Source organism: Pan paniscus, chromosome 20 (assembly GCF_029289425.2).
Source record: "Pan paniscus chromosome 20, NHGRI_mPanPan1-v2.0_pri, whole genome shotgun sequence".
Taxonomy (NCBI): domain Eukaryota; kingdom Metazoa; phylum Chordata; class Mammalia; order Primates; family Hominidae; genus Pan; species Pan paniscus.
Window position 1 is genome coordinate 40,740,565 of NC_073269.2, and position 25,373 is coordinate 40,765,937.

At 41.9% G+C, this 25,373-nt stretch overlaps 1 protein-coding gene across 12 annotated transcripts; it reads left to right on the forward strand.

The window, feature by feature from the left end:
* The first annotated feature begins 101 nt into the window (after window positions 1-101).
* LOC100980969 (zinc finger protein 181) lies at window positions 102-25,108 on the forward strand. Of its 12 annotated transcripts, none has more exons than XM_055104379.2 (6): window positions 1,835-2,016; window positions 2,627-2,703; window positions 6,821-6,941; window positions 7,196-7,282; window positions 8,284-9,695; window positions 10,986-16,031. In XM_055104379.2, the coding sequence occupies exons 2-6, from the start codon at window positions 2,695-2,697 to the stop codon at window positions 11,019-11,021; spliced, it is 1,665 nt and encodes a 554-aa protein (XP_054960354.1). In that variant the 5' UTR covers window positions 1,835-2,016; window positions 2,627-2,694; the 3' UTR covers window positions 11,022-16,031. The 12 variants fall into 12 exon arrangements, with proteins under 12 accessions (XP_063456191.1, XP_063456193.1, XP_063456187.1 ...); XM_055104380.2 differs by having other exon boundaries at window positions 7,199-7,282; window positions 10,986-16,030; XM_063600121.1 differs by lacking the exon at window positions 10,986-16,031 and adding an exon at window positions 16,042-25,108 and having other exon boundaries at window positions 102-2,703; window positions 7,196-7,294.
* The last annotated feature ends 265 nt before the right edge of the window (window positions 25,109-25,373 follow it).

The window sequence follows — 25,373 nt, forward strand, 5'->3', positions numbered from 1 at the left end:
CAAGGGAGGCCCTTCCTAAGCCTAGAGGTGGTCTAAACCTTCATGGAACTGCTGGTCACGGTGCCAGCCAGAGTCCCAGGTGACGCTGAGATAGCTCAAAGTGGTGCATGGGAGATGTCTGATATCAACCCTCTCCTGGAGGTAGATGATGTCTCCAGCCTGGTGACTTCCCTGGCCTCCAGCCACCACCACCCCCAGTGTCCCCAAGGCTGAAGGTGCAAGCTTGCCCTGGCCCTGGCATAGAAAGTGCACGATCTGGTCATGTCATGCAGGTGAGGATACTTGTGTGCCAGGTAACCTCAGGCAGGCATGGTGGCGCTTGTGGGGCAATCCTGTAACCTGCAGTGTGGTGGGTGGGATGGGTGTGTGTGACACAGGCAGGAACTACTCCTGATGGCAGTTGACCCACATGTGTACTGGGTGGGTGCCAATGGGAGTAGCAGGTGAGTGGCTGAGCACAGGCAGGTGAATGAGTGACAGCTACACAAACCCCACCACTGAGCACGTCCCTCCCAGGGCAAAGCAGATCAGATCACGGGCCCAGCCCTGGGAGGCCCAGAGGAGCCTCAGGTCCTCAGGAAGCCTCCTGGCCCTCTTCGCCCTAGGAGGACCCCCCGCCGCAAGCCGGCTCCAGCTGTAGCTGTGGGCGTGGGAGGGAGACAGAGCGCTCTGGGGGCCAGAGAAGGAAGGAAGATGGAGGGAGGGCGGACTTCTGCTCCCTGACGCTGCTGCTAGGCCCCCTGCGGCCCTCCTGGAGCCCACACCTTTCAGCTGCACTCTCCCAGCCTTCGTCCCCAGGACGAAGCCCACTAAGCCAGTGCTTTTCCACTGCAGCTGGCTGTTCCGCTTGGGGAGGGTTCCCAGATTGTGCAAAGTGAGGAAGGGTCCCCTGTCCCTGCCCCGCAGGGCCCCCACTCCAGGCCTCCCCCATCTCTCCCTGTCTCTCTCAGAGGTAGAGGCAGCATTAAATTAAAATTTAATTAAAATATTAAAAATAAAGTAAAAAATTCAAATATACACCAACAGTAGACTGTCTGGCTTGCATACAAAGAAGGCCATTGCCCCTTTGGGTGAGCCGGGCAAGGTCAGGGTCTAAGAAGCGCCTCTGGTGAGAAGCGGTTGTCGGGCTCTGATGGCTGCGGGAGTGACTCCTCCCAGGATGAGGGTCTCTGTCCTCTCAGTGCTCACTCAAGTTCCGTATTTCCAAGTCCTTCCAGGGGGCGTAACGCACGTGAGAACTGCCATTTGTGTCACAGATACGTGGCCGCATGCATTTCCAGGAAATGTCCTTGGTTCGCTAACTACAGCTGGCACAATCCAGCCCAGGGCGTTCTGTGAGCTGTAGTCTCCAGCAAGTGAATTTCAAAAAAACCTCAAAGACCTCAAAGACCATACAGGGTGGACAGCGTAGTAGCAGGGTTTGGGAAGAGAGGAGCTCTTTTGCTAGCAAAGGCGAGAGCTCGCCTGGTACAAGGTCTGCCCACGTCCCGGGAGATAAACATTAGTGTGAGCGCACGCTAGACCCAGAAGAGTTTGCCACGGCCGCACGGTTTCCTGGGAAGCGTAGTTTCTTGGTCCCGGCGCCATTGTCCTTAAAAGCAGAGGGTGGCCCTTGGTTCCGAGGTGTATCTTTCACCTCATCAGTATGACTATATGCCCCAGGACACTTCCCGCATGGTCCTAACTGCCGGGCTCTGGGACGACAGCTCCAGGTGGTTTAGTTTCTTAGGAAACCGAGATCTGTTTGCCCGCGGCGCCCCAGGTCCGCGCGGCCGCAGAGACTCCTGGGAAGTGTGGTCTTCCGGTACCGGCGGTTCGTTGCGCCTGGAATTTTGTCCCCTGCGCGGATGATTCTGGGAAATGTCGATCGGCTGTGGGCGGCGCACTGGGTCCGCCCCGCTGTAGCCTCAGGCCTGACGGCGACTCCCAGGCTCAGGGACGATTCTGGGCAGTGTGGTTCCCAGAGGTCGGCGGCCGTTGCCCGCTCACCAGCGACGCGGGGCGCCTGCGGGGACGGTGAGGCCCTGCTGAGGACTCCGGCCAGTATGAGTCCCGGGGGCGGCGGCGGGGCTCAGGCCCTGGGTCTGCCCCGCGGTGTGACCCCGGCCGGTGCCTTGGCTTTTCCTGGCCTTCGTGTCCTCCTATGTAAACGCGGGGTGATGACGGCGCCGACCTCTTGGCGCTGTTGTGAGAGTGAAGTGGGCGCGTGATTAGACGCCAGCCACAGTTGTCTTTGGGTTATGTCGTCATGAAGCCGGCGCTCTACAGTTGTGTAACCTTGAACAAATGGGTTCAGTATCTTGGAATTTCAGTTTTGTCATCGTTTAAAAAATAGATCTGGAAAAATGTGAACGCACACCGTGCATAGTGATGAAGATTGAACGAGCTGATAAAGTTTTTACCATTGTTTTATGAGGATTTTATTTACAGAGTAATTGATTTTCCTCGCAGGTGGCACCTGGTAAATGGTTAGCCCTTGCGGAGAAACACCCTGTTAGTTCCCAGGGAGAGATTGGCGCCCTGGAGAGTGATTACCAGTGTGCCTTTCCATTATGGTGTGTCACAGGTGCCGCAAGATAAGCCTGATTTTTCATGACTGCTTTTTCCTGCCCTTCTGTGCCCTCAGGACACTGCCCATCTCTAAGATAAGAGCCTGGAAAGAGGACTCTGTTGGCTGTTGGAAATTGCAGAGTAATGCCTCAGGTAAGTCGGTGTGTCCGCAAATCTTCCTGAAACACTTTATCAGGACTGTGTGTTTGCTTTGCTTCTCCTGCCTGTTCCCACCTAACCAAGTCCATTTAAGGGACTGGATCCATGGTTCCTTTCAGTATAGGAAGGACGGAGTCCACAGGAGAGCTCCAAGGTATTATCCTCCTCACCCAGTGTTCCTCTTTTCTACAGTTTTCTGCTAGAAGACTTTCTAGTCTTGCCAACATTTTAAAACTGTAATTCACAATGCAACTTTGGAATGTAAGGTTATTCGGTTTATGGTTGTCAAAACTGTACCATGTGGTCTCAAATGAAGAGATGCTTGCAGTCATCCTTGATTCTTCCCTTTGACTTATACCTATATTCAGATCCTCTAGTTGGAGCTAAGCTATACACTGTATACAGAATCTGACCATTAGTTACCCCAGCACTACCACCACCACTACCACCCCGGTAGTGATAGCAATAAAGCCACCTGGATTATTGCGGTAGCCTCCTAGCTGGATTCCCTGCATCTGCCCTTAACCCTCATCAGTCTGTTCTCAGTACAGCTGTGACCGTGGTCCTATTGTTACAAAAATTCCTGTCATTCCTCAACCTATAATTTTTCAGTGGCTCTAACTGAGTCACTTCTGCAATGACCTATTTGTACAATTAGGCCATTACCTGATCCCACCTTCCTTCTCTGCCTCCTCATTCCTGTGAGCTCTAGCCACTGTCACTAGTTGCTGTGCCATCGACGTGGAATATTCTTCCCCCACATACGCACAAGCTTGCATCCTTATCTTCTTCGTGTGTTTGTTCCGTGGTTACTTTCTCAGAAAAGCTTCCCTGAATGGCTATTTGCAATCGCAGTCACCTTCCCTCGCCTAGCGCTTCCACTCCTCCATCACTGCTTTGTTGTTTTCCACAGTGTGTGTCACTCACTAGCTGATGTACTGTATGTTCAGTATATGCACATGCTCATTGTCTGTTCCTGGTGGGAGGAATCTTTTTTCTTTTTTGCTGTCTGTTATAGCTTCAGTACCCAGAGTGTTACCTGGCACCAAATAGATGCTTAGTAAGTAATTGTGGAGTGAATAAGATGAGTAATGAAGAACTGGTGGGGCAGAATCATGGCATGGAAGGTGAAGCTTGCATAGGAGGGGATGTGAGTAGCAGATGTACATGTTGGGTGAAGTCTGTTTTCTTGGAGAAATTAGATAATTAGAATTGAAAAACTGGTGTGGTGGTACATGCCTGTTTTTCCAGCTATTCGGGAGGGTGATGAGTTGAGAAAATTTCTTGAACCCTGTGGTGTGAGGCTGCAGTGAGCTATGATTATGTCACTGCACTCCAGCCTGGCGGCAGAGCAAGAAAAAAGTAACAGCTAAAGTGAACTAATGCCAAAATCATTCATTGGTTCATCTTCTAAACACTTAGGAAGTATCTGTTAGGAAAAGTTGTACATGGATTTTGGTGTACACTGACACACAGGACTTCATGATCTAGTGCAGTATTGTCTAAGAGAACTTTCTGCAGTGGTGGAAGTGCTCTGCATGTGTACTGGTCAGTACAGTAGCCACCAGCCCTGTATGACTATTGAGTACTTGAACTGTGGCTTAAGCAACTGAGAAACTGAATTTTAAACTTTACTTATTTTATTTTTACATTTTAATTAATTTAAATGTATGTAGCCAAATTGCCTAGTGGCTACTGTATTGAGGATTGCAGCACTGGTAGAAAAGTAAGAAAGCATAAGAAATTAAAATAAGTGCCAGGACAGATAGGCTATGTTCTTTTGGGGACAGAGATGAGTGAACACCCCAGGCTGCCCAGACAACTGAAGGGGAAGAAGGAAGCATCCCTGGCTCTAACTTGTAATAACCTGTTCATCATAAAGCTATGAGAAATGTTTTTTTGATTTGGGATAAAGGGAATTAACTAACACAGTGGCAACTCCAATTAACAGGTGAATTTAGGATAAATTATGTGTAGCAAATTGAACTGTAAGGTCTTACTTGATTATTTGGAAAATGTATGTATTGGATTGTATCTGCTTGGCTATAAAAAAGATGAGATTTCTTCCTGTCCTTTTAATCTCATTAGTGGATTGCCTGTGAAGTGCATCACAGTTGATTTAATGCTTATTAAGTAATAAAACTGTGTTCTTTTTTTTCTACATTTGTGGAGAGGATTTTCTGCCATTGGCAGGAGATTTGAATTTTAATTATTTTCCCAACACCTGGCAAAAATAAATTCTGCCTTTAAAACCAAAGACGAGTATCACTGGTGAACATGCATGCAAAATATCCAAATAATGTAATACAATGCTGAATTAACTCTCAGAGCTAAAAAATTACCACAGGCAAGCAGTCTGTTTCACAAATCAAATACAGTAATAATGCTGTATTAAATAGATGTATTTTTTGTACATATTATAATTTGACTAGCCAATAAACTATTATTGAATATTTAAGCTTCCAAAGTTTTACTAAAAAGTAATATTGTGAAATGAGTACTATTGAAAGGAATTTCTAAGCCACATCTGTGAACATTTCCTTAGAGTATTTTCTTTGAAACGTACCCCTTTATTTTTTTCCCTTTACTTTCAGGTCTTATTTAAGGACTATCTAAGGCAGTGGTGCCCAACCTTTTTGGCACCAGGGATCGGTTTTGTGGAAGACAGTTTTTCCACAGAAGCGGGAGGTGGTGGTTTGGGGATGAAACTGTTTCACCTCAGATCATCAGGCATTAGTTCAATTCACATAAGGGGCGTGCAACCTTAATCCCTTGCATGCGCACTTCACAGTAGGGATTGCGCTCCTATGAGAGTCTAATGCCATAGCTGATCTGACAGGAGGCGGGGCTCAGGTGATAATAGTCATTTGCCTGCCACTCATCTCCTGCTCTGTGGCCTGATTTCTAACAGGCCACAGACTGGTACCAGTGGTTAGGGACCCCTAACCATCAGGGGGTTAGGGACCCCTGATCTATGGCATGAAACCATCCTTCAGTCTTTTCACCCAGGGGTCTCATATTTTAATAATGGTCTATCAGTACAAAGTTTAAGTATACACCATAAATATATTTTTCTTTTTTGTTTATGAATCAGTTATGTGTATATTTTAGTCCATTGGTGCTGCTATAACAGAATACCACAGACTGAGTAATTTATGAACAATAGAAATTGACTTCTCATGGTTTTGGAGCCTGGGAAGTCCAAGATCAAGGGGCAGGCATCCAGCAAGGGCCTTCTTGCTGTGTCCTTTTATGGTGGAAGGGCGAAGAGAAGAGAGAGGACCAAAAAGGGGCCCAAACTCATTTTTTAAATAAGGAAGTCACTCCTAATGATGATGACATTAATCCATTCATGAGGGCAGAGCCCTCAAGGCCTAATCATCTCCTAAGGTCTCACCTCTCAAAACTGTTACAGTGGCGATTAAGTTCAATACACGCGTTTTGGGGGTCACAATCAAACCATAACAGTGTATGTCTATTAGTCTTTAATATAAAGGTTTTTTTTTTTTTTTTTTTTTTTTTTTTGAGACAGAGTCTTGTTCTATTACCCAGGCTGGAGTGCAGTGGCGCAACCTCCGCCTCTTGGGTTCAAGCCATTCTCCTGCCTCAGCCTCCCAAGTAGTTGGGATTACAGGTGTAAGCCACCACACCCAGCTGCCCATTTTTTGTGAGCCTTAGTGGATCATCCTGAGTATCCCATTTGAGAGACAATCACTTTACCCTCATTTTTTAATTACTTACCTAGCACTTAAGCTGTAAAAGATATAACTAAATACTTGACTCTGTGCTGTCAAATGTCAAATGCTGATTTTTAAAAATTCATGTATTTCTGTAACTTTTAGCAAAATTAACTCTACTGAAGCAAAGCTCTCATATTTGTTTCTCACCTTTATTGTATAATAATTCTAAGCACATAACTGTCCCCCTTATTGTATAGTAATTCCAACTACATAACTGTCCTATTATTACTTAACTGAGATCACATTCCCAATCATTGCCACAACTCCTGAATCTTGTTCCATTTCTCCCACAACCAGGCTAATTTTACCCTTTCTTCAGTGACAGAAGAGGCCTGGGCTATGGCTGAGCCTAAATATGTTTGCTATTTCAGGTGACATTTAATGATGTGGCTATAGACTTCTCTCATGAAGAGTGGGGATGGCTCAGTTCTGCTCAGAGGGACTTATACAAGGATGTGATGGTCCAGAATTATGAGAACCTGGTCTCTGTAGGTAAGGATATCACCTCTTCCACTCCAGTAGGGGACACCTTTCTTTTGCCACCCTGAATTGCTGGAGACCCTCCTAAGTAAATGGCTGAATTTCTGTAGCATGTTCCCAAGGAAATGTGCAGCTCTCTTGTGCCCTGCCTGAAGCTTATCTTTCCATTTCGATGAATACCCTTCATCCCTTCCTGTGGTCCCTCTTGTGATGGCCTCTCATAATAGAGGACCATGGCTTAAACAATTTTGTATTCTTCCTGTAAGCAGGTCTTTCCATAACTAAGCCATATGTGATCACGTTATTGGAGGATGGAAAAGAGCCCTGGATGATGGAGAAAAAACTGTCAAAAGGTATGATTCCACGTGAGTCATGGTGAACGAGACAAAGGAAGATTTTGTTAAAAAGGGTCCCAAACTCTTTATAGTGAGTTTATAGTGAGTGTGGAGGCATTTTAGGTATACTGTTTTCAAAGATCTCAGATAGAAATGAAAAATTGTGGGATATTTAGCTTAGATTTTCAAAACAATTGTTCCTCTATCCCAAATTATTATCTGTATCACTCATGTCATCTAATCAAGGTTAGAGGTTTTTGCCTTCATAATAATTCAATTGTTACTCTATTCATGACAGTAAGGCAAATTATTCTTTCTTAAATCTACTTAAAGAAAAACATACTGATAGTTTTAGGCTAAGAAAAGCTGTCAATTAGATGGGAAATCACTTTTCTAAAGCTGAGCATTGTAGATGAAATATGAACATATTAGAGGAAAAAATGAACATATATAAATATGTTTCTAGGAATATTTTCTAATGTCCAATAAATGACATGATTCACACAGTTTCTTCATAACTTCAGAAAGCCTAAATCTTTGTCAGCTATAAAGAGCATTTAGATTATTGTGTTTTTACTGCAACTGTTTAATAATATCAATTCTGTATTTTAAGCATGTTAATCTGGCAGCAAATTGAGATTAATTGAATGTTGGAGAAAAAGGCTATGAGACAAAATGCAATCTTTCATACATGCATATAGGCACAAAATGATGGCTTGGAATCCAGAATGCCTTCCACATCTTATTTCTGATAACTTCCTTTTTTTCCATACTATTTCATCCATTACATATATTTTTCCCATTTCCATTATCACACTGTGTTCCCACTTCTGTGAACTCTGTATTCTCTGCTCCATTTGAAAACTGTTCAGAAATCATTGAAATATTTGAGTTGTCAGAACTATGTGTTTTCTGGGGGCTTCATTTCTAATCCAGTTCTCCTAATTCCAACGTAGAAGTTTCTTTTCAAATAGTTAAAAAAAAACAAAACAGTGCTTTGCTTTTTTGATGTATTTCAGATTGGGAATCAAGACGGGAAAACAAGGAATTATCAACAAAGAAGGATATTTATGATGAAGATTCACCCCAAACAGTAATAATAGAAAAAGTTGTAAAACAAAGTTATGAATTTTCAAATTCTAAGAAGAATTTGGAATATATAGAGAAGTTAGAAGGGAAGCATGGAAGTCAGGTAGACCACTTCAGACCAGCAATTCTCACCTCTAGAGAAAGCCCCACTGCAGACAGTGTTTACAAATACAATATATTTAGAAGCACCTTTCATTCAAAGTCTACTCTTTCTGAACCACAAAAAATTTCTGCTGAAGGGAATTCACACAAATATGATATATTAAAGAAGAACTTACCAAAAAAGTCAGTTATAAAAAATGAGAAAGTCAATGGTGGAAAGAAACTTTTGAATTCTAATAAAAGTGGGGCAGCCTTCAGCCAGGGCAAATCTCTTACCCTTCCCCAGACTTGTAATAGAGAGAAAATCTATACATGCAGTGAATGTGGGAAAGCCTTTGGCAAACAGTCAATCCTCAATCGCCACTGGAGAATTCATACAGGAGAGAAGCCCTATGAATGTCGTGAATGTGGGAAGACTTTTAGCCATGGCTCATCCCTTACACGACATCTGATAAGCCATAGTGGAGAGAAACCTTACAAATGTATTGAATGTGGGAAGGCCTTTAGCCATGTCTCATCACTTACTAACCATCAGAGCACTCACACTGGAGAGAAACCATATGAATGTATGAACTGTGGAAAGTCTTTTAGTCGTGTGTCCCATCTTATTGAACATCTAAGAATTCATACTCAAGAAAAACTCTATGAGTGTCGTATATGTGGAAAGGCCTTCATTCATAGGTCATCTCTCATTCACCATCAGAAAATCCATACTGGAGAGAAGCCTTATGAATGTAGAGAATGTGGGAAAGCTTTCTGCTGTAGCTCACACCTTACTCGACATCAAAGAATTCACACTATGGAGAAACAATATGAATGCAACAAATGTCTGAAAGTCTTTAGTAGCCTCTCATTTCTTGTTCAGCATCAGAGTATTCATACTGAAGAAAAACCCTTTGAATGTCAGAAATGCAGGAAATCCTTCAACCAGCTTGAATCACTGAATATGCATTTGAGAAATCACATTAGATTGAAACCCTACGAATGCAGTATATGTGGGAAAGCCTTTAGTCATAGGTCATCCCTGCTTCAACATCATAGAATTCATACTGGAGAGAAACCTTACGAATGTATTAAATGTGGGAAGACCTTCAGCTGTAGTTCAAACCTTACCGTACATCAGAGAATTCACACTGGAGAAAAGCCATATAAATGTAATGAGTGTGGGAAAGCTTTTAGCAAAGGCTCGAATCTTACTGCCCATCAAAGAGTACATAATGGAGAGAAACCCAATAGTGTGGTAAGTGTGGAAAAGCCTTTAGACTATATGAATCACTATACATGTGAGAAATCTTACAGAAGAGAAACTGTATGAAGCAGTGGTTATCATGGTAAATTTCCTAGATTCTCCCTTATTTAACATTAGAAAAATTTATACTGGGGAAAGTCTTATGAATGTGGTGAATATAGGAAGACCTTTTAGCAAAGATGCAGGCCAGTTTGTTTATCAGACTTTATACTGTAGAGAAATCATATGAAGACCATAAATGTGGGAGAGCCTTTGTCAATATTAATCCCTTAATTGACATAAGTATACTCACACTAGGATAAAACCCTGTACATGTAGCAAATGTGGGAAAGACTATAGACAATAGGAATCTTTTACAAACTCCTACAGGAGAGAAGCTGTATGAATGTAGAAAATTTAGAAATTGAGGGAAGTCTTCAGTTCCAAGTATATCCCTTATTCTACAGCAGAGAACTCAAAATGGAGAGAAATCTCATTTAAGAGATGTAGTGAAGTGTTCACTAAGAGTGTTTTTTATCTTGCTACGCATCAGAAGATTAATGGTAGAACAACCTGAAGGATTTAGGAGTTATGTGTAAATCTTTGCAGTCATGCTATTTGTAAACTGGATTCTACAGGAGAGCAAATAAACATTATAATAAAATATGCATTTCTTAGAGCAGTAGCTTGCAGTTTCAGTTGAGTTCTACTTAGAAATTCTTTTTAGCTAGTGGGCATGTGAAGATATTTAGTCACCCAGAGGAGCCAGTAAGTGTTATAATATTGAAAATTAAAGCTGCAAAAGAGATAAAGTGATGTTAATAAAAGTTTTGGCATCTAATAAAATCATTTTGTATATCACAAACTCTTTCACTGTGACTATTTCTTGTAAAAAAAATTTCACTAAGATTAGCCTTAGCATAGCCTTTAGTGGGAGACTAGCAAACCTAGAGAAAAATGACCTGCTCTTTATACTAAGAATAGCAGTATTTTGATGAGGATTATTCAGAGTCAATTTCCAGTAGGCTTAATCAAATACATTTCAAAAAAATTTACTGAGCATCACTTGTGTATTATTACACAGCGATGGGATACAGGAATCCAGTAGTTCTGAGCTTTAGTGGTGTGTCGAAGTCAGTAGGAGGGCTTGTTAAAGCACAGATTGCTAAGTCTGAATCTTAGGGTTTCTGTATGAGTTGATTTGAATTTGCATTTTTCATGTGTTCTTAGGCGACACACTGTCCAGAAAGCACATTTTGATAACCATTGTAATAATGAACAAATCTGATCTTTTTCTCGCAGGGATGTTATCTGACAAGAAAGATGGATAGCAAATAAATTTGAAATAATGGTTTACAAGTGCTATGAGGACATAACCAAGAAACAACATACTACAAGAGATCAGAACAGGCTTAGCGAGATGTGATTTTTGAAATGAATCCTAAATGATGAACACTAATTATGTAATGAGTACTACTCATGTAGCCGTGTGCATCCCTTGTGTGTGCCTGTGCGTGTGTGTATGCGGTGTGCTGGGTGTTAATCTAGGTAAAGCAGACAGTCGAGTTCTGTCATACTTGCTGCAGCTGGATTCCACGTTCCCATGTCTAGTTTCAGATTCTGTGGCTTTGAGGTAGTGCTGCTGGCAGCATCATTGCAGCAACCGTCATTTCTCTATCCCTGAGTCATAGTTACGGGAGTTTACCTTGAAATCACTAGCCCAGAAGTGTTCTCATTACTTTTACAGCCCACCTACCAATTTTGAAAGCACTAATTTGCAGCAATATATGTCTTGAAATAGTTAAGAGAGATTTTGTTCTCTGCACTGAACCTTGACAGATAATTATGTTTTGTAAGGAGGCAGGATGGCTTCAAATATTCTAAGTTCTAGATAAGAAATGGAACAGTCTCACTGGCCCTGTGATTAGAATCCTATCTTGTGATTAGAAAGGTAATGCAGATCAATTTGATTTGGAGTGTATGGACACTGATGCAAGTGAAGGGGTGTGATATGGATTATGCTTCAGATTTTGTTCTTTATCTCAGGTGAGAGTAGTAAGATATGTTATTTTAAAAAGGAACATTATGTTATAGTTATGATAATTCTGGTGTGGAATGAGTGATAAGGTTTCTGACTTTCAACAAAATGTATCTCCTCTGATATATGTGCTACCTTAACAGAAAGCCAAAGCACAGAGGCATATTCCAATAGCAATTTGCAAGGGGCAGTAGGTTTGGAATGGGGTGGTAAACTTTTACTATTTTGCAGGGATTTTATCTTTCATTTGATTTATTTTTAATCATGAAATTTATATTGAAATTCTGTGAAACACTGAAGGATCTTTGGAAGATTTATAATTAAGGAAGGGCCAGGTGTAGTGGCTAATGTCTGTACTCCCAGCACTTTGGGAGACCGAGGCAGGAGGATTGCTTGAGGCCAGGAGTTCGAGACCAGCCTGGGCAATATAGCAAAACTCATTAGTCTGTTAAAAAAAAAAAATTACCCAGGTGTAGGCACATATCTGCAGTCCTAGCTATTCAGGAGGCTGAGTGGGGAGGGATTGCTTGAGTACAGGAGTTTTAAGGTCACAGTGAGCTATCATCACACCACTGCTTTCCAGCCTGGACAGCAGAACACCACCCTGTCTCCAAAGTAAATAAATACAATTAAGGAAGCATGATGTGGTATCAGACAGTTGCAAGTATGGATAGACTGGCTACCACATATATACTTATGGGATAATGAGAGTAGCTTTCTTTTCTCCCATTCTGTGTCCTTTCTCTGCTCTCCCAAGCAACTGGTACCACAAAGATGAAGTAGTCCTATAATGCCCAGATTTTGTTTCCACTACACAGTTTAATGCTACCATGTCACTTTGTTATGAGAGGATTCATCGAAATACCTGTGCTTTGTCATTTAAAAAGCATGGGCATACACATGATAATGCTTTACATTTCTGGATTTAAAGTGCCTTCACAATACAGAACTAGGAAAAAGAGGCCATCTTTTTAAATGAAGATAGTTTTAAGAGAGCAATAAGAGACTATTACTTTGTTATGATAGAAGGTTGGGCTGATGTCATAATGATGTCCTGATGTCACTGACATCATATTATTTCCTCAGTCATACCTATTAACCATTTCTTGAGCATCCACTGTGGGCTTAATAGATAAGAAACACTCCATACCCTTTAAGAGCCCTGAGGTGTGTGTGTGTGAACAGCATTAAACTTTGGAGTCATGTTACCTGGGTTTAAATCCAAGTTGCATGTATACTGGCTTTGTGTGACCTTGGACAAACTAGTTCACTGTGTCTTGCCTCAGTTTCTCCATCTGTAAAATGGTAATAAAGCTATCTCACAGCATTATTATGAAGATTAAATGCATTAATTGGTGTAAAGTGTTTACAACAATCCCTGGCCTCTCAATAGCATTCAATAAGTATTAGCTATTGATTACATCATCATTGTCTTCTCATGGTTGCTTCATCATTCTGGTCTCAAATGTCACATCTAATCACTTGTCACTCCCATGTGTTTACTGTTTAACATTTTTAGAGGAGAGCTCTTACAAAACCCCCCGATTAACTTCCAGCAAATTCTTGAGTATCTGAGCCATTTTGAGGGAGGGAATGTTTCTTGCCCTAAATAATCTGAGGAGAAACAAAGAGACCAGGTAGGAGATGAGATGAGAACCTAGCAGGTCTATAGGAAGGAAGGAGGGTATCCTACAGATTTGGAAAATGGGCCGAGTGAAGGAGGCATCAGGCTTCCACATGAAGGAAAGGGGAGGCTCTACCCAGAGACCAGAAGCCTACAGGTCTTCATCATCATCTCTGAATACAGAGTCCTGTGGGCTGGGTGCCACTGCTTTCACTCTTCCTAAATGGAGGTTAGAGTCTGTCATTGAAGGTTACTGATGCCTGGAAAGTCAAACAGTTTCCTTGTTAGCCTTGGGCCAGTCAGATGTGATTAGAGCTCAGTTGTTGGTAAACATCTAGAAAGAAGCAAGGCACATATCACTGAGCACTTCCTGGGAACTTATTTTTTTGCTGCTGAGGGGGAGTCAGTCTTTAAACAAATTGCAATTGTGTTTGAGAAAAAAGCTTTCTATGCAAAAGTAATTGATGCAAGATACAAGACAATGACAAGGCCATATGGCCCAAGAGGTGCAGAGTGTAAGCACTCTGGCATCAAAGATAAATAGGGAAAAATTATAATCATAATACAATACCGTTAATAGCAGCAGCAACTGGGCCTTGTGTTTGCACTGTGTGCTGCATTCAGACAATTAAATGTTCTATGCTCTGGACCCGAATTCCTAGGTGTGAATTCAGCCTATTGGGACTGTCGCTTGCTTACTCTATAAACTTGGGGAAGTCACTTCATTTCCCATTTTTTCCATCAAAACAAAAATAATTCCCATCTTACTAGCTGGTTGTGAGAATTAAAAGATTTATAAAGCAAGCAACAAAGTGCCTCTGCATGGAAGTTTGTTGCCGTGTTTTTCCTGCTTTTAATAATCTTCCCACATACTGGAAGGTAAATGCCATAATCATCTTCATGCTAGTGACCTGAGTCTCTCTCAGAGTCACACATCTTAGGAATATAGGCTACATTTGAACATTCAGTAAAAGACCACACAATATTGCCCTCCTAGGACCTAGATCTCAGAAGACTGGGGTTTCTCTTGGCAACCATACAGGCTCTCTTGGCCTCCCTGAGCAAAAAAATGTCTCCTTTGGCCATGCTGTTCCTTCTGCCTAGAATGTGTCCCATACCCCATTTATTACCACGCTTACCTGCGGAGGGAGTCCTGCCTACCTTGCAAAGCTCACTAGGTGTGTCAAAGATGAACAAAGCTGGACATTAATGACAGTGGTGAGAACGGACTTTAATTGGTAATAACTATTGCAATGGGGAAAGGAATTTGGCATGAACTGAACCCAGCTTTGATTTATACAGAGGTGAATGAGTATGTTAAAGGAAGGGTGAGGAAATAGGGAGGGGGTGGAGAAGAGGGGCTCAGTAGAGTCAGAAAAGTGAAAAATTACAAAACACAGGAAGGGAGGGGGCTGGTCTATGTGCAGTCTATCTGGGTTTGCTACTGGCACTTGAATTAGGCTCCTATCCTCCCACAGAGACTGTGAGACAGGGGTCTTATCTTCAGGTGTTGGCTGGAAGAAATTCTTTGGACAGCCTTGAGTTTTTCAGGCCAGCACTTTAAAAGTTATTAGAAAGTGTTAGTGTTGTTCAAGTCTTAATAGGCAAAAGTTGACAGGCCTATTAAAGAAGGCTCAGAGGGGCCTAGCTAGAGTTTGGTCAAAGAAAGAGAAATCTTTGTCAGGTATCACCTCAGGCTTCCCCAGCCCACTGAGGAGGAATGGTGGTGAAGAAGAAGAAAGAACAAAGGCTCAAGGGATCAACATACAGGATGTGAGTTTCCGCCAAGAGTTGTGTGACCCCGAGAAGATAACTTAAGTTTTCCAAACCTCAGGTTCCTTTTCTGTAAAGCAGGAATAATAGAACCTAACTCTGAGGAAATTGGGATTAAATGAAGTGCTACATAACAAGTTACCCTCAGAACTCAATAAATGTAGTTATTATTGTTACTTAGCCTCTTTGCTTCCACACCACCCTGGAAAACCGAACCAAGTCCTGATCTCTACTTTTGTAAGTGTGCCACATTCCCTGCACAAAGATTCCAGAAGATGAGAAATACTTAATCTAGAGCTAGCAAGGCCAAAGGGAAAAAAAAAAGACTCTCCTAGTAGGTGACATTGACATTGGTGCAGAACAGGGAAGGATGCAAGGGAGGAGAGGAGAGGGAGAGGCACTGCAGAGATCTGGACTCAGTGTCCCAGGCAGAGAGAAACACTGGGAAGTGGGAAAGAGCTTAGAATGATCAGGACAGCTTGGCAGGAGAGCAGTGAGCAAAGGAAGATGAAATAGAGGGCAGATTTATAGGCCTAAGGATGTATCTCCCTAAAAACAGCATCCAGAGGGATGTTCGTTCCTTGCACAGTGCTGGGCACTGGGAACACACATCACACATTAGCCATCTCTGATACTCTCATCTAGAAAGAATGATGGTTAATATTTCCCCTTTAAGCCTTCCTTGAGGAAAATGGAGGTGAAGGATAGCAAGGTAGCTTGCACAAGGCCACAGCCCTGAGATAGGGTACAGCATGATCCAAACATGTCTCTGGATTCTGCAGGCCATGCCTCTCCCAAGGGTCTGCACATGCCACTGTACATGAATGGGGGATACTAAGAAGTTATAGTTCATACTTCCCCACCACATACCACCAATTGCCAGAAAGAGGAACTTTCTTTTGTAATACTTGATTTAATTCTAGGACTCTGGACTGAGAGTGACCCTATCAGCAGGAAGAGAAGGCCTGAAGAATCCCAGGATGCCATGATCCTCCATGTCAGTGTGCCACAGCCATGTGGTTGAGAGTCCAAGAATGTGAGACTAGTTAACACACCTGTGCTAGGAGGGAGGCGACTGTATCAGTACTTCCCTCAGCTGAACTCTCTCCCAGGCCCTACAAAGGTGTCTAGATGAGTCCTATCCTCCTTACTGGCCTTCCTAGCTTGGTCCCAAAGAGTCACCTGCTCCCCCTGGGTGGTGTGGTCAGACAGGTCATGTGACAAATGAAAGTCCACTGTAGCAGTGCCAATAGTGCAGGCCACAATAATGCAGGCTGCAGGAAACACTCCTGTCCTAGGCTCTCATTTGGGCATATGAAGCACATCCTTCTAGGTAATGTAGCTCTTCACATTCTTCGAGGCAATGGCTAAGTAGCACCCAGAGGGCCACTAGGAATGAGCATCAAAAGACTCTTATGAGGAGAGTGGTACTTCATTTCTTAAAGGTGAGTACCCAGTTTTCCATATTTTACTGCCTGCTACAGATCACATAAATATTTAGAGATGCATTATTTCAGATACTATGAAATACTACAAAACCAAATATGTGGAGTATGATTTCAGGGAAAATGACCAAATAGGAAGTGCCACGAATCTGCCACTGTACCTGAAAAACTATTCTGGCATCTTTCTCAAGTGACTATGTTGGAACTCCAGAGTTTATCTGAATGCTTGTCATTTCCAGCTTGCCTAATAAATTACAATTTGTGTTGATTGCAGCCATCAGAGTGGTATTGGCTACACATTCCTCACTCCCAGCTCCATGGCAAGCAGCTTTGGGGATGGGAATGTCATTCTGGTGCAGATTTCTGGAGCCAGGGTGGGCAATAAGTACCTTATCCCACAGATACTGAGGTTTTGTGTTCTGACTGTGGATTGGTGCTTCTGATCTTGTGGGCTTGTAGGCTAGTCATCATTGTTTCAACCCCCACTGGATGAAGTGTCTTTTCACAGATATAAAAGAATTGCACCTATTTTTTTGTTTGTCTTCAAAAACAACTACATATACGGAAGAATTCAGAAAGCCACCTCACATGCCCATGGAAAGATACAAGCACTGAAAAGACCTTCTTCAGTTTTCACTTTAGGCTGATCTCTGGCACATAATTATCCCATAATAATGAAAACAGAGGCAAAAATGCAGCAATTCCAGGGAAAGGTGGGGGGAAATATGATTTCCAGAGCTACCACATGGTAAGATTCAAATGCCCAGTCTTCTACAACAACAAAAACCTGAAGGCATGCCAAAAAAACATAAAAGTATGGCCCAATTAAAGGAACAAAATGAATGGAGAGAAAACATACTTGAGGAAACCCAGATGTCAGTCTCGCCAGAAAAAGACAACTGTCTTAAAGATGCTTAAAAAGCTAAGGACATGAACAAAGGAAAAAGATGTATGAGCAAAATGAGGATAGAAATAAAGAGAGAAAATGATTTCTAAAAAGAACGAAAAACATTCTGGATCAAAATTTACAGTAATGGAAACAAAATATGAATACAATAAAGGGATTCAGAAGACATGCAATCAGAGGAGAGATTCAGCAAACCTAAAAATAGGAAAACACAAATTATCAATATAAAAAAGAATGAGGATTGGAACTTTAGCACAACAACAATTTGGGAATCCCTGAAGGGGAAGAGAAAGAAAGGGGCAGAGAAAAATACTTGAAGACATAATGGCTGAAAAATCTCCAAATTTGATGAAAGATATGAATTTGCCAACCCAGCAAGAGTTCACCATGAATGAACTCTAAGCAGGAGAATTGCGAAGAGACCCACACTGAGACACATAATCAAATGTCAAAAGCCAAAAGACAGATAATTGAAAACAGGAAGAGAGAAGCAACTCCTCTCATATAGGGGATCCTCAAGACTATTAGCCAGTGTCTCACCAGAAACCTTGGAAGCTAGAAGGAAGTGGGTCAATAAACGTAAAGGGTGAAGAAAAAAAGCTGTCAATAGAGAATTTTATATTCAGCAAAATGTTCTTGAAATATTATGGAGAAATTCACATATTCCCAGATAAACAAAAGTGGAGGGAGTTGATTATCACTAGACCTGCTCTGAAAATAAATAAATAAATAAATTAAAAAAGGGTAAAGGAGGTCTATCAGGTTGAAATTAAAAGAAGCTAAAATGTACCCAATGACAAAACTCCATGGACATAATCAGTACTGGAGCTCAAATTACAGTTATACCGGGGGATCCCATTAAATTTAAGCATTGTGCCTCTCCTGTCTTAAGAAAGTCACTATATATAAAATAGAGAAAAAGTAGGAATGCCTCACTTTAAATGTAGCCTTGCCTATATTTCCCAAGTCATAATACCCATTGCCCTAATATATCCCATATTGGAGCATAGATGCTGTAACATAAATCATAAATTAAGGTAGATCTTTTACAAACTGGCTTGATAAAATGGGACCCCATGAATACCCAGTTAAAATAGTTAATCTGGTCCAATATAGGATACAACAGGGCCTTCAAGGGTTAAACCTAATTAATAAAAAGGCAATTATCCCAACTGCTTCTCTATTTGATATCCCAATCTTGCCTGTTAAACCTGGGGGATAAAAAAAGGGTAAAGTGCCTCATGGTGCATTACTATAACCTTAACAATGTGTTCCCACCAATTAGGGCCCCCATACAAAACAGCTAATATTATTAAAATTACTGATTCTATTAAATCAATAACGAACAAATATTTTGCTTTTATAGATTTGGAGAGTGTGTTCTGTTCCAGACCCATTTCAATAGCCTCTCAACTACAGTTCACCTTTATTTCTGAAGGAACACAATACTCCTGTTTCAGGCTACCTGTGGGGTACCTCAGCAGCTCTGCCATCACACACAGTCTTTGCAAGATAGATCATAGCTGCATCCATTTTTCTCCAGGAGCACAGGGTGGAAGGCTGGATCGAGGGTGCTTATTTTCCTTGGACTCAATGACCATAGAGACTGTCCCATGCTTCAGGCAGCTATTCATCTGCTATGGCACCCATTTGAGCCTAGACTTCCACAAACAAAAACAGAAGATCTGTTGAATGCACTGCACACTGTTCTGGTAACTATTGGTCTCCTTACTGCTGATTGGGATGATTCACTGGTTTTCAATTCAGAGGTCTAAACTCCCCAAATAAGCCTCAACCAAACATGGCAAATGCTGAGTTGCACATCAACTTGAGAGGGTACCCATGTAAAAAGGACACCCAAGTCCCACATCTCAGATGATTTCACCCTTGCCCAGAAGCTCACTGCTGGAGATGACACTGCCCCAGCCCAAGTCTTTGCCATTGTAGATGACTTTACCTCTTGTGCCAGGGACAACTTCACCCCAGATATGAAAACCTCTGTCCCAGTGGTGCCTATGGAGTGCCTCTCCTAAGGCATGCATTAAACATGGGGTATTTATGCTTTTCTCCCTTGGATGTTAAAGGTTCTACTATGTTTCTGAGCTTGCTGTCTGACTAACCTATGATTCTGGTATATTCCTTGCTCTTTGCCAAAATGTACACCCTACACTTCCATGTCTAACAGGAAATCTAGTAGAGGTTACTACTATCTATGCCATTCTAAAAATTAGTGGAAATTACTGCTTTCCTCGGGAGGCATCTGCCTCAAATCAGTCAACCCCTTCTCCCCCTAGAAAGAGTACCATTTACTCCCTGATGCCTTTTCTACTCTCACCCTGCATCTCCTACTATGATCACTCTTTCCCCTTGATCACACACAAATACCACTAACCTTTACATATACCTTACTATCATTTCATACCCTCCAACATTACAACTGCCAAACTTGTCACTTTGACCTGAACATGTTTCTAATGCACTTAATAACACTACCAAGATATTGTTAGTGACCCTAAAGATTTCAGAACTACTGTCTTGGATAATACCACATAACCAAATTTAAAAACTCCCAAAGCGCCATTTGCTTAAATCTACCACCTGCCTTCATTCCTCACCAGGGATGGCTACATGTTATGACCAAGTTAACCTATGGGCTTACCACTTGTGCCCAGGAGCCAACCACCAGTGGCCAATTCCCCACCCCAAGGCCTTCACCCTCCTTACAATGATATTCTCATGGGTACACTATACTCTGAATAATGGCACATTTGGTTTTTTTTGTGGCTTGAAATCACAGGCACAGCACCTTATGTATTTTTCCTTGCCAATCACCCTGGATGTTTTCCCTAATAAAATCTGGTAAACAGTGTTTACACTGGGGATTGCCATGGTTCTTTGTCCACTTGGTACTTCCCTGTTTCCATTAACCCAAAGACACAAGGCAAAATGGGCAGTGTTTATCCCTATCTTAATAGGACTTGCCACAGGCACAGGAGCCACCACTGCTGACACCAATACAGCAGGCTTTGTCGAATAAGATCAAATCATAACTGCCAAGCAGCGTCATTACGTGGCCCTTTCAGATCATATTCAAAGGCTGTACAAAATACTGTCCTTAATACAACAAGCCCATGAGTCTCTAACTCAAATGGCAATAGATAACAGGCTGGCTCTTGACTATTAGCCAGGGAAGGAGGAGTTTGTGCCACTCAGGATACCTCCTACCGTATGTACATTAATCACTCTGGACAGGTACAGGCCAACTATGAGGAATAGGTCAAAAGGTAAAGGTTTTTCATGACTTAGCCAAATATTCCAACAGATTCCCTTAAATCCAGGGGTGCCTGGCCCGTTCTCTTGGCTTTCCTCCACAAAGTGTGGGATGCCATGTTACAAACTGGATACCAAACCCTCATCATATGCCTAATAGGACTCTTCTGAGCTGTCACCTTTATTAAAGTTTACCTTCAGTGGCTAAGTCATGCTGTCCCAGGCACCTTTAACATCTCCACAACCCAGGTGGCAAGTGTTATCCATCCGATTAGTATTGTAATGATGTTGAGGCACCACAGGGCAAACTGTAATGTAAATTTTAAAGCACTGTATTTTCCTGCTGCCTCAGTATCTCCACAAACAGGCTGTGAGCCCCCAGCCAGCTATACCAGTGTGATTAGGCTGGCCCTGCCACAAGTTCTGTTGTGCTGTTTGTGTACTCCATCCTGGCTGCCAATAAAGGCACTTCCCCATAGGTCTTCATTCTCTTGGCTCCCTAACAGCTCAGTTGAGCCAGCCTCCTTGATGCTGTCTGTGCCCCCTTGGTTCCTTTGGTGTGCAATGACTCTCTCTCTAGGACCTGTAAGTATAATAAAACTTTGTTCTTTGACAAGCCTCTCCTGCGTTTCCTCCTCTGCCTACACCTGACTGACAGTCCCATGAGCACACAATTTAAATAGTTCTAACAACACAGGAATCATGCAAAATATTCAATCCAAAGGCAGAAGTGGGGTCGGGGGAGAAAATAAAGAGAATAGATTAAACAAAGAGAAAAACCAATAGCAAAATGATAAATTGAAACCCAGCAATATAATCACACTAAATTAAATGACCTAATTAAAAGGCAGAGATTTTCAAAGTAGATAAAATGCAAGATCCAATAATATTTCGTACAAGGAAACCATTTTAAATATAATGACAAAAATTAATTAAAAATCAAAGGACATGGCTGGGCGTGGTGGCTCAGGCCTGTAATTCCAGCACTTTGGGAGGCCAAGGCAGGCTGATCACCTGAGGTCAGGAGTTCAAGACCAGCCTGACCAACATGGAGAAACCCTATCTCTACTAAGGATACAAAATTAGCTGGGCGTAGTGGCGGGCGCCCGTAATCCCAGCTACTTGGGAGGCTGAGGCAGGAGAATCACTTGAACCTGGGAGGCAGAGGTTGTGGTGAGCAGAGATTGTGCCATTGCACTCCAGCCTGGGCAACAAAAGCGAAACTCTGTCTCAAAAAAAAAAAAAAAAAAAAAAAAATCAAAGGACACAGATACACCATTGTAATAGTAAGCAAAAGAGCACTAGAGAGGCTGTATTAATATCACACAAAGTTAACTTCAGAACAAAGACTATTACCTAAATATTTATATACCTAATAAAAGAACTTAAAAATGATAGATATGCAAAGAGAAATAGACAAATCCATAATTACAGTAGTTTTTTTAAAAAAGAAAACACCATTCTCTACATAAGTGACAGAACAAGTAGAAAATCAGGACTCAGAAGACATGAGCAACACTCTCGACCGTATTGACTTACTTGACATTTATAGAACACCCAACGAGATCAGAATGCACACTATTTTCAGTAATAATGTGTAAACATTCTTCCAAGATAGACCACATTCCGGATCATAAAACAAACCTCAATAAATAGAAAAGGGTTCAAGTCATGCAAAGTATGTTCTCAGACCATAATCAAACTTCATAGATCAAAGAAGAAATCAAAAGGGAAATTAAAAATTATTAGAACTGATTGAAAATTATGTCAGAATTTATGGAATGCTACTAAACCAGTATCTGGAGTGAAATTTATAGCATTAAGGGCCTATATTAGAAAAAGAATGAAAGGTCTCGAATTAATGACCTCAGCTTTAGAAGGCTGAGAAATTCTGACCCAAGTGTAAAACATACAACTGTTAAATTTTTAGAAAAAAGGAAAAAAAAATTTTGTGTATCTGCTAAAATCATCCCATGACTTCACATAGCAATTAGAATTAAATCCAAATTTCATGGTACCCTATCTGTGCATATGGCCTGCTACTCCACTCCATCATTAATTTCCATTCTCCCTGTCAAGCCACACTACATTGAGCTGTATCCTCCAACAGTCCAAGCTCTTGTCACCCTTGAGGTCTTGGATATGTGGTTCTCTCTTCGGGACTCCTGCATGCTTCCTGGGTCTGCATATCACCTAACAGCCTGTAGGTTCATTTTCCCATGTGTTTAATGTCCACCTTCCTACTCTTACAGAGAGTAACACAGCTCCATGGAGAAGTGCATGGCCAACGTCACCCAATGGGTCATGGAAACACTAAATGATCTGAAATCCCAATCTATCATCTAGGCTCTTAGCCACCAGGCTCAAGATAGGTACAGCCACAGCTACAGCAGAGGTGGTCACTGTGAGGGAGGATGGGGTCTTCAGCTCTTCCCAATGAGTAGAAAACTAAACTGCTGTCTGTATATATGATTGTGAATTCTATATTTGAGAATTCACCTACTAAAATTTTGTTGTAACTCCAAAATCAATACTTTGAGGTTTTTGCATTTTTGCAGTCATTTGCAGACATGTGCAGAGTGATGAAAAAAATGATTCATCAAGCCTGCATGTCACCAGCTGAGGTCAAAGGTGATGCCTTTCTTGTTTCGGCATTCATAATGTCGTGTCATTTTCAGTCATTTAGTGCACAATGGCTCATGCCTGTAATCCCAGCACTTTGGAGGGTTAAGGTGGGTGGATCACTTGAGGTCAGGAGTTCGAGACCAGCCTGGCCAATGTGGTGAAACCCCATGTCTACTAAAAATACAAAAATTACCCAGGTGTGGTTGCGGGCGCCTGTAATCCCAGCTACTTGGGAGGCTGAGACAGGAGAATCGCTTGAACCCGGGAGGCGGAGATTGCAGTAAGCCAAGTTCGCACCATTGCACTCTAGCCTGAGCAAGAAGAGTGAAACTCTGTCTCAAAAAAAAAAAAGATTCATTCAGTCATGAGTTACACTGCTGTTGTCTGAGAGTTCAATGTCTACAAATCAACAACACAATACAACCAGAAATAGGAGGAGGAAATTCACCTGTCTGTACATGAGGCAGCTCCTAAAAGTATAAAAAGGAACATCTATAATGCATAATGCATGATGAAGTTATAGAAAACATGAAAAAAGGCTAAATTTATGGGTGAATCAGATGAAGACCAATAGAAAAGAATAGAGGACAGCATTATTGTGAGTCTTAAAGCCAAAGAAATTTATGGTCACGATACCTAAGTAAGGAAAATGCTAACCCTGCTCAGCTAGTGCTGGCTACTCACACATTTCAAAAGGCACTACAACATAAAAGGTATTAAACTTGCAGGCAAATTCTTCTGGGAGCTGTGGAAGAATTTAAATAATATCCACTAAATGTTATACAGGAAAAGGGTTATGTGAAAAACCAGGTTTCAACACTGATGAGAATGGCTTGTTTTAAAAGAAAATGAATCTATATAGCACAAATGGCCTCCAAAGTCCCTTACTTTAAATCATTCAAAGATCCTGCAACCTTGCTACTGTGCATCAGTACTAATGGTGACTATAAGTGCAAACCACTAATGGTGTACAGAACCCCAAATCCGTAGGAACTTAAAGAGAAAAACCTAAGCCATATGCAAGTCCACTATAAGTGGAACAGAAAAGCATGGATGACTTCAGAACTATTCTGGGATTGGTTTTACAACTGCTTCATCCAAGAAGTTGAATGCTATCTCCAAGGCAAAAACTTTGCCTTCAAAGTTTAATTAATTTTAAATAATGCTCCAGTTCATTGCCATAAAGAACTTGAAAATTCCCACTGCAACCTAGACATTCTTTTTATGGCCACAAACACATGTGTCATACAACCCTTCAATCAGGGCATACTTAAAAGCTTTCAGGGTGCACAACATGAACGACCTTTATAGCAAGGCTTGTGAGGCTCTCAACACCAACAAGGAAACCACCGTTTTGGACTACTGGAAGCCAGTCACTGTATGCAATGTTATTGAGGCATCAAAGTCAGTGATGATAAAGATGGTGATGAAGGTCAGCCTAAGATTCCAAGAACTGTTCTCACAGCAGCAAAAATATCAAACTGAAATCCTGCCCTGGAAACATTTTCAATTACATGGAAGAATGTGACCCCATGCTCGAATGTAGCCTCAAATTTAAGCCCCTAACCTCCACTGCACTCCTTTATGCTGGGACACTGAGGTGGGGCTGGGCACAGTGGCTCACGCCTGTAATCCCAACACTTTGGAGGCCGAGGAAGGAGGATCACTTGAGTCCAGGAGTTTGAGACCACCTGAGCAATATAGTAAGACCCCCATCTCTACAAAAAACAAATTAGCTGGGCATTATGGCACATACCTGTGATCCCAGCTACTTGGGAGGCTCAGGTGGGAGGATTGCTTCAGCCCAGGAGGCAAGGCTGCAGTCAGCCGTGATCACTCCACTGCGCTCTAGCCTGGGCAACAGAGTGAAACCCTGTCTCAAAAAAGATAAAAACACTTTAGGCGAAAAGCCAGACAAGGCTGATGCAATTTTTCATGCCAGCTCAGGAGGGAAAACTGCTGATGATGTCAACAAGTGGCAAAAGTCAAACTCCTGACGTAAAACTGC

Bases quoted from the DNA above. Each gene is read 5' to 3' on its own strand.
- LOC100980969 (XM_063600117.1), top strand. The intron at 6,942-7,195 runs GTAAGGATATCA...TCTTCCTGTAAG, and splicing joins TGAGAACCTGGTCTCTGTAG to CAGGTCTTTCCATAACTAAG. The intron at 7,295-8,283 runs GTGAGTCATGGT...GATGTATTTCAG, and splicing joins GTCAAAAGGTATGATTCCAC to ATTGGGAATCAAGACGGGAA.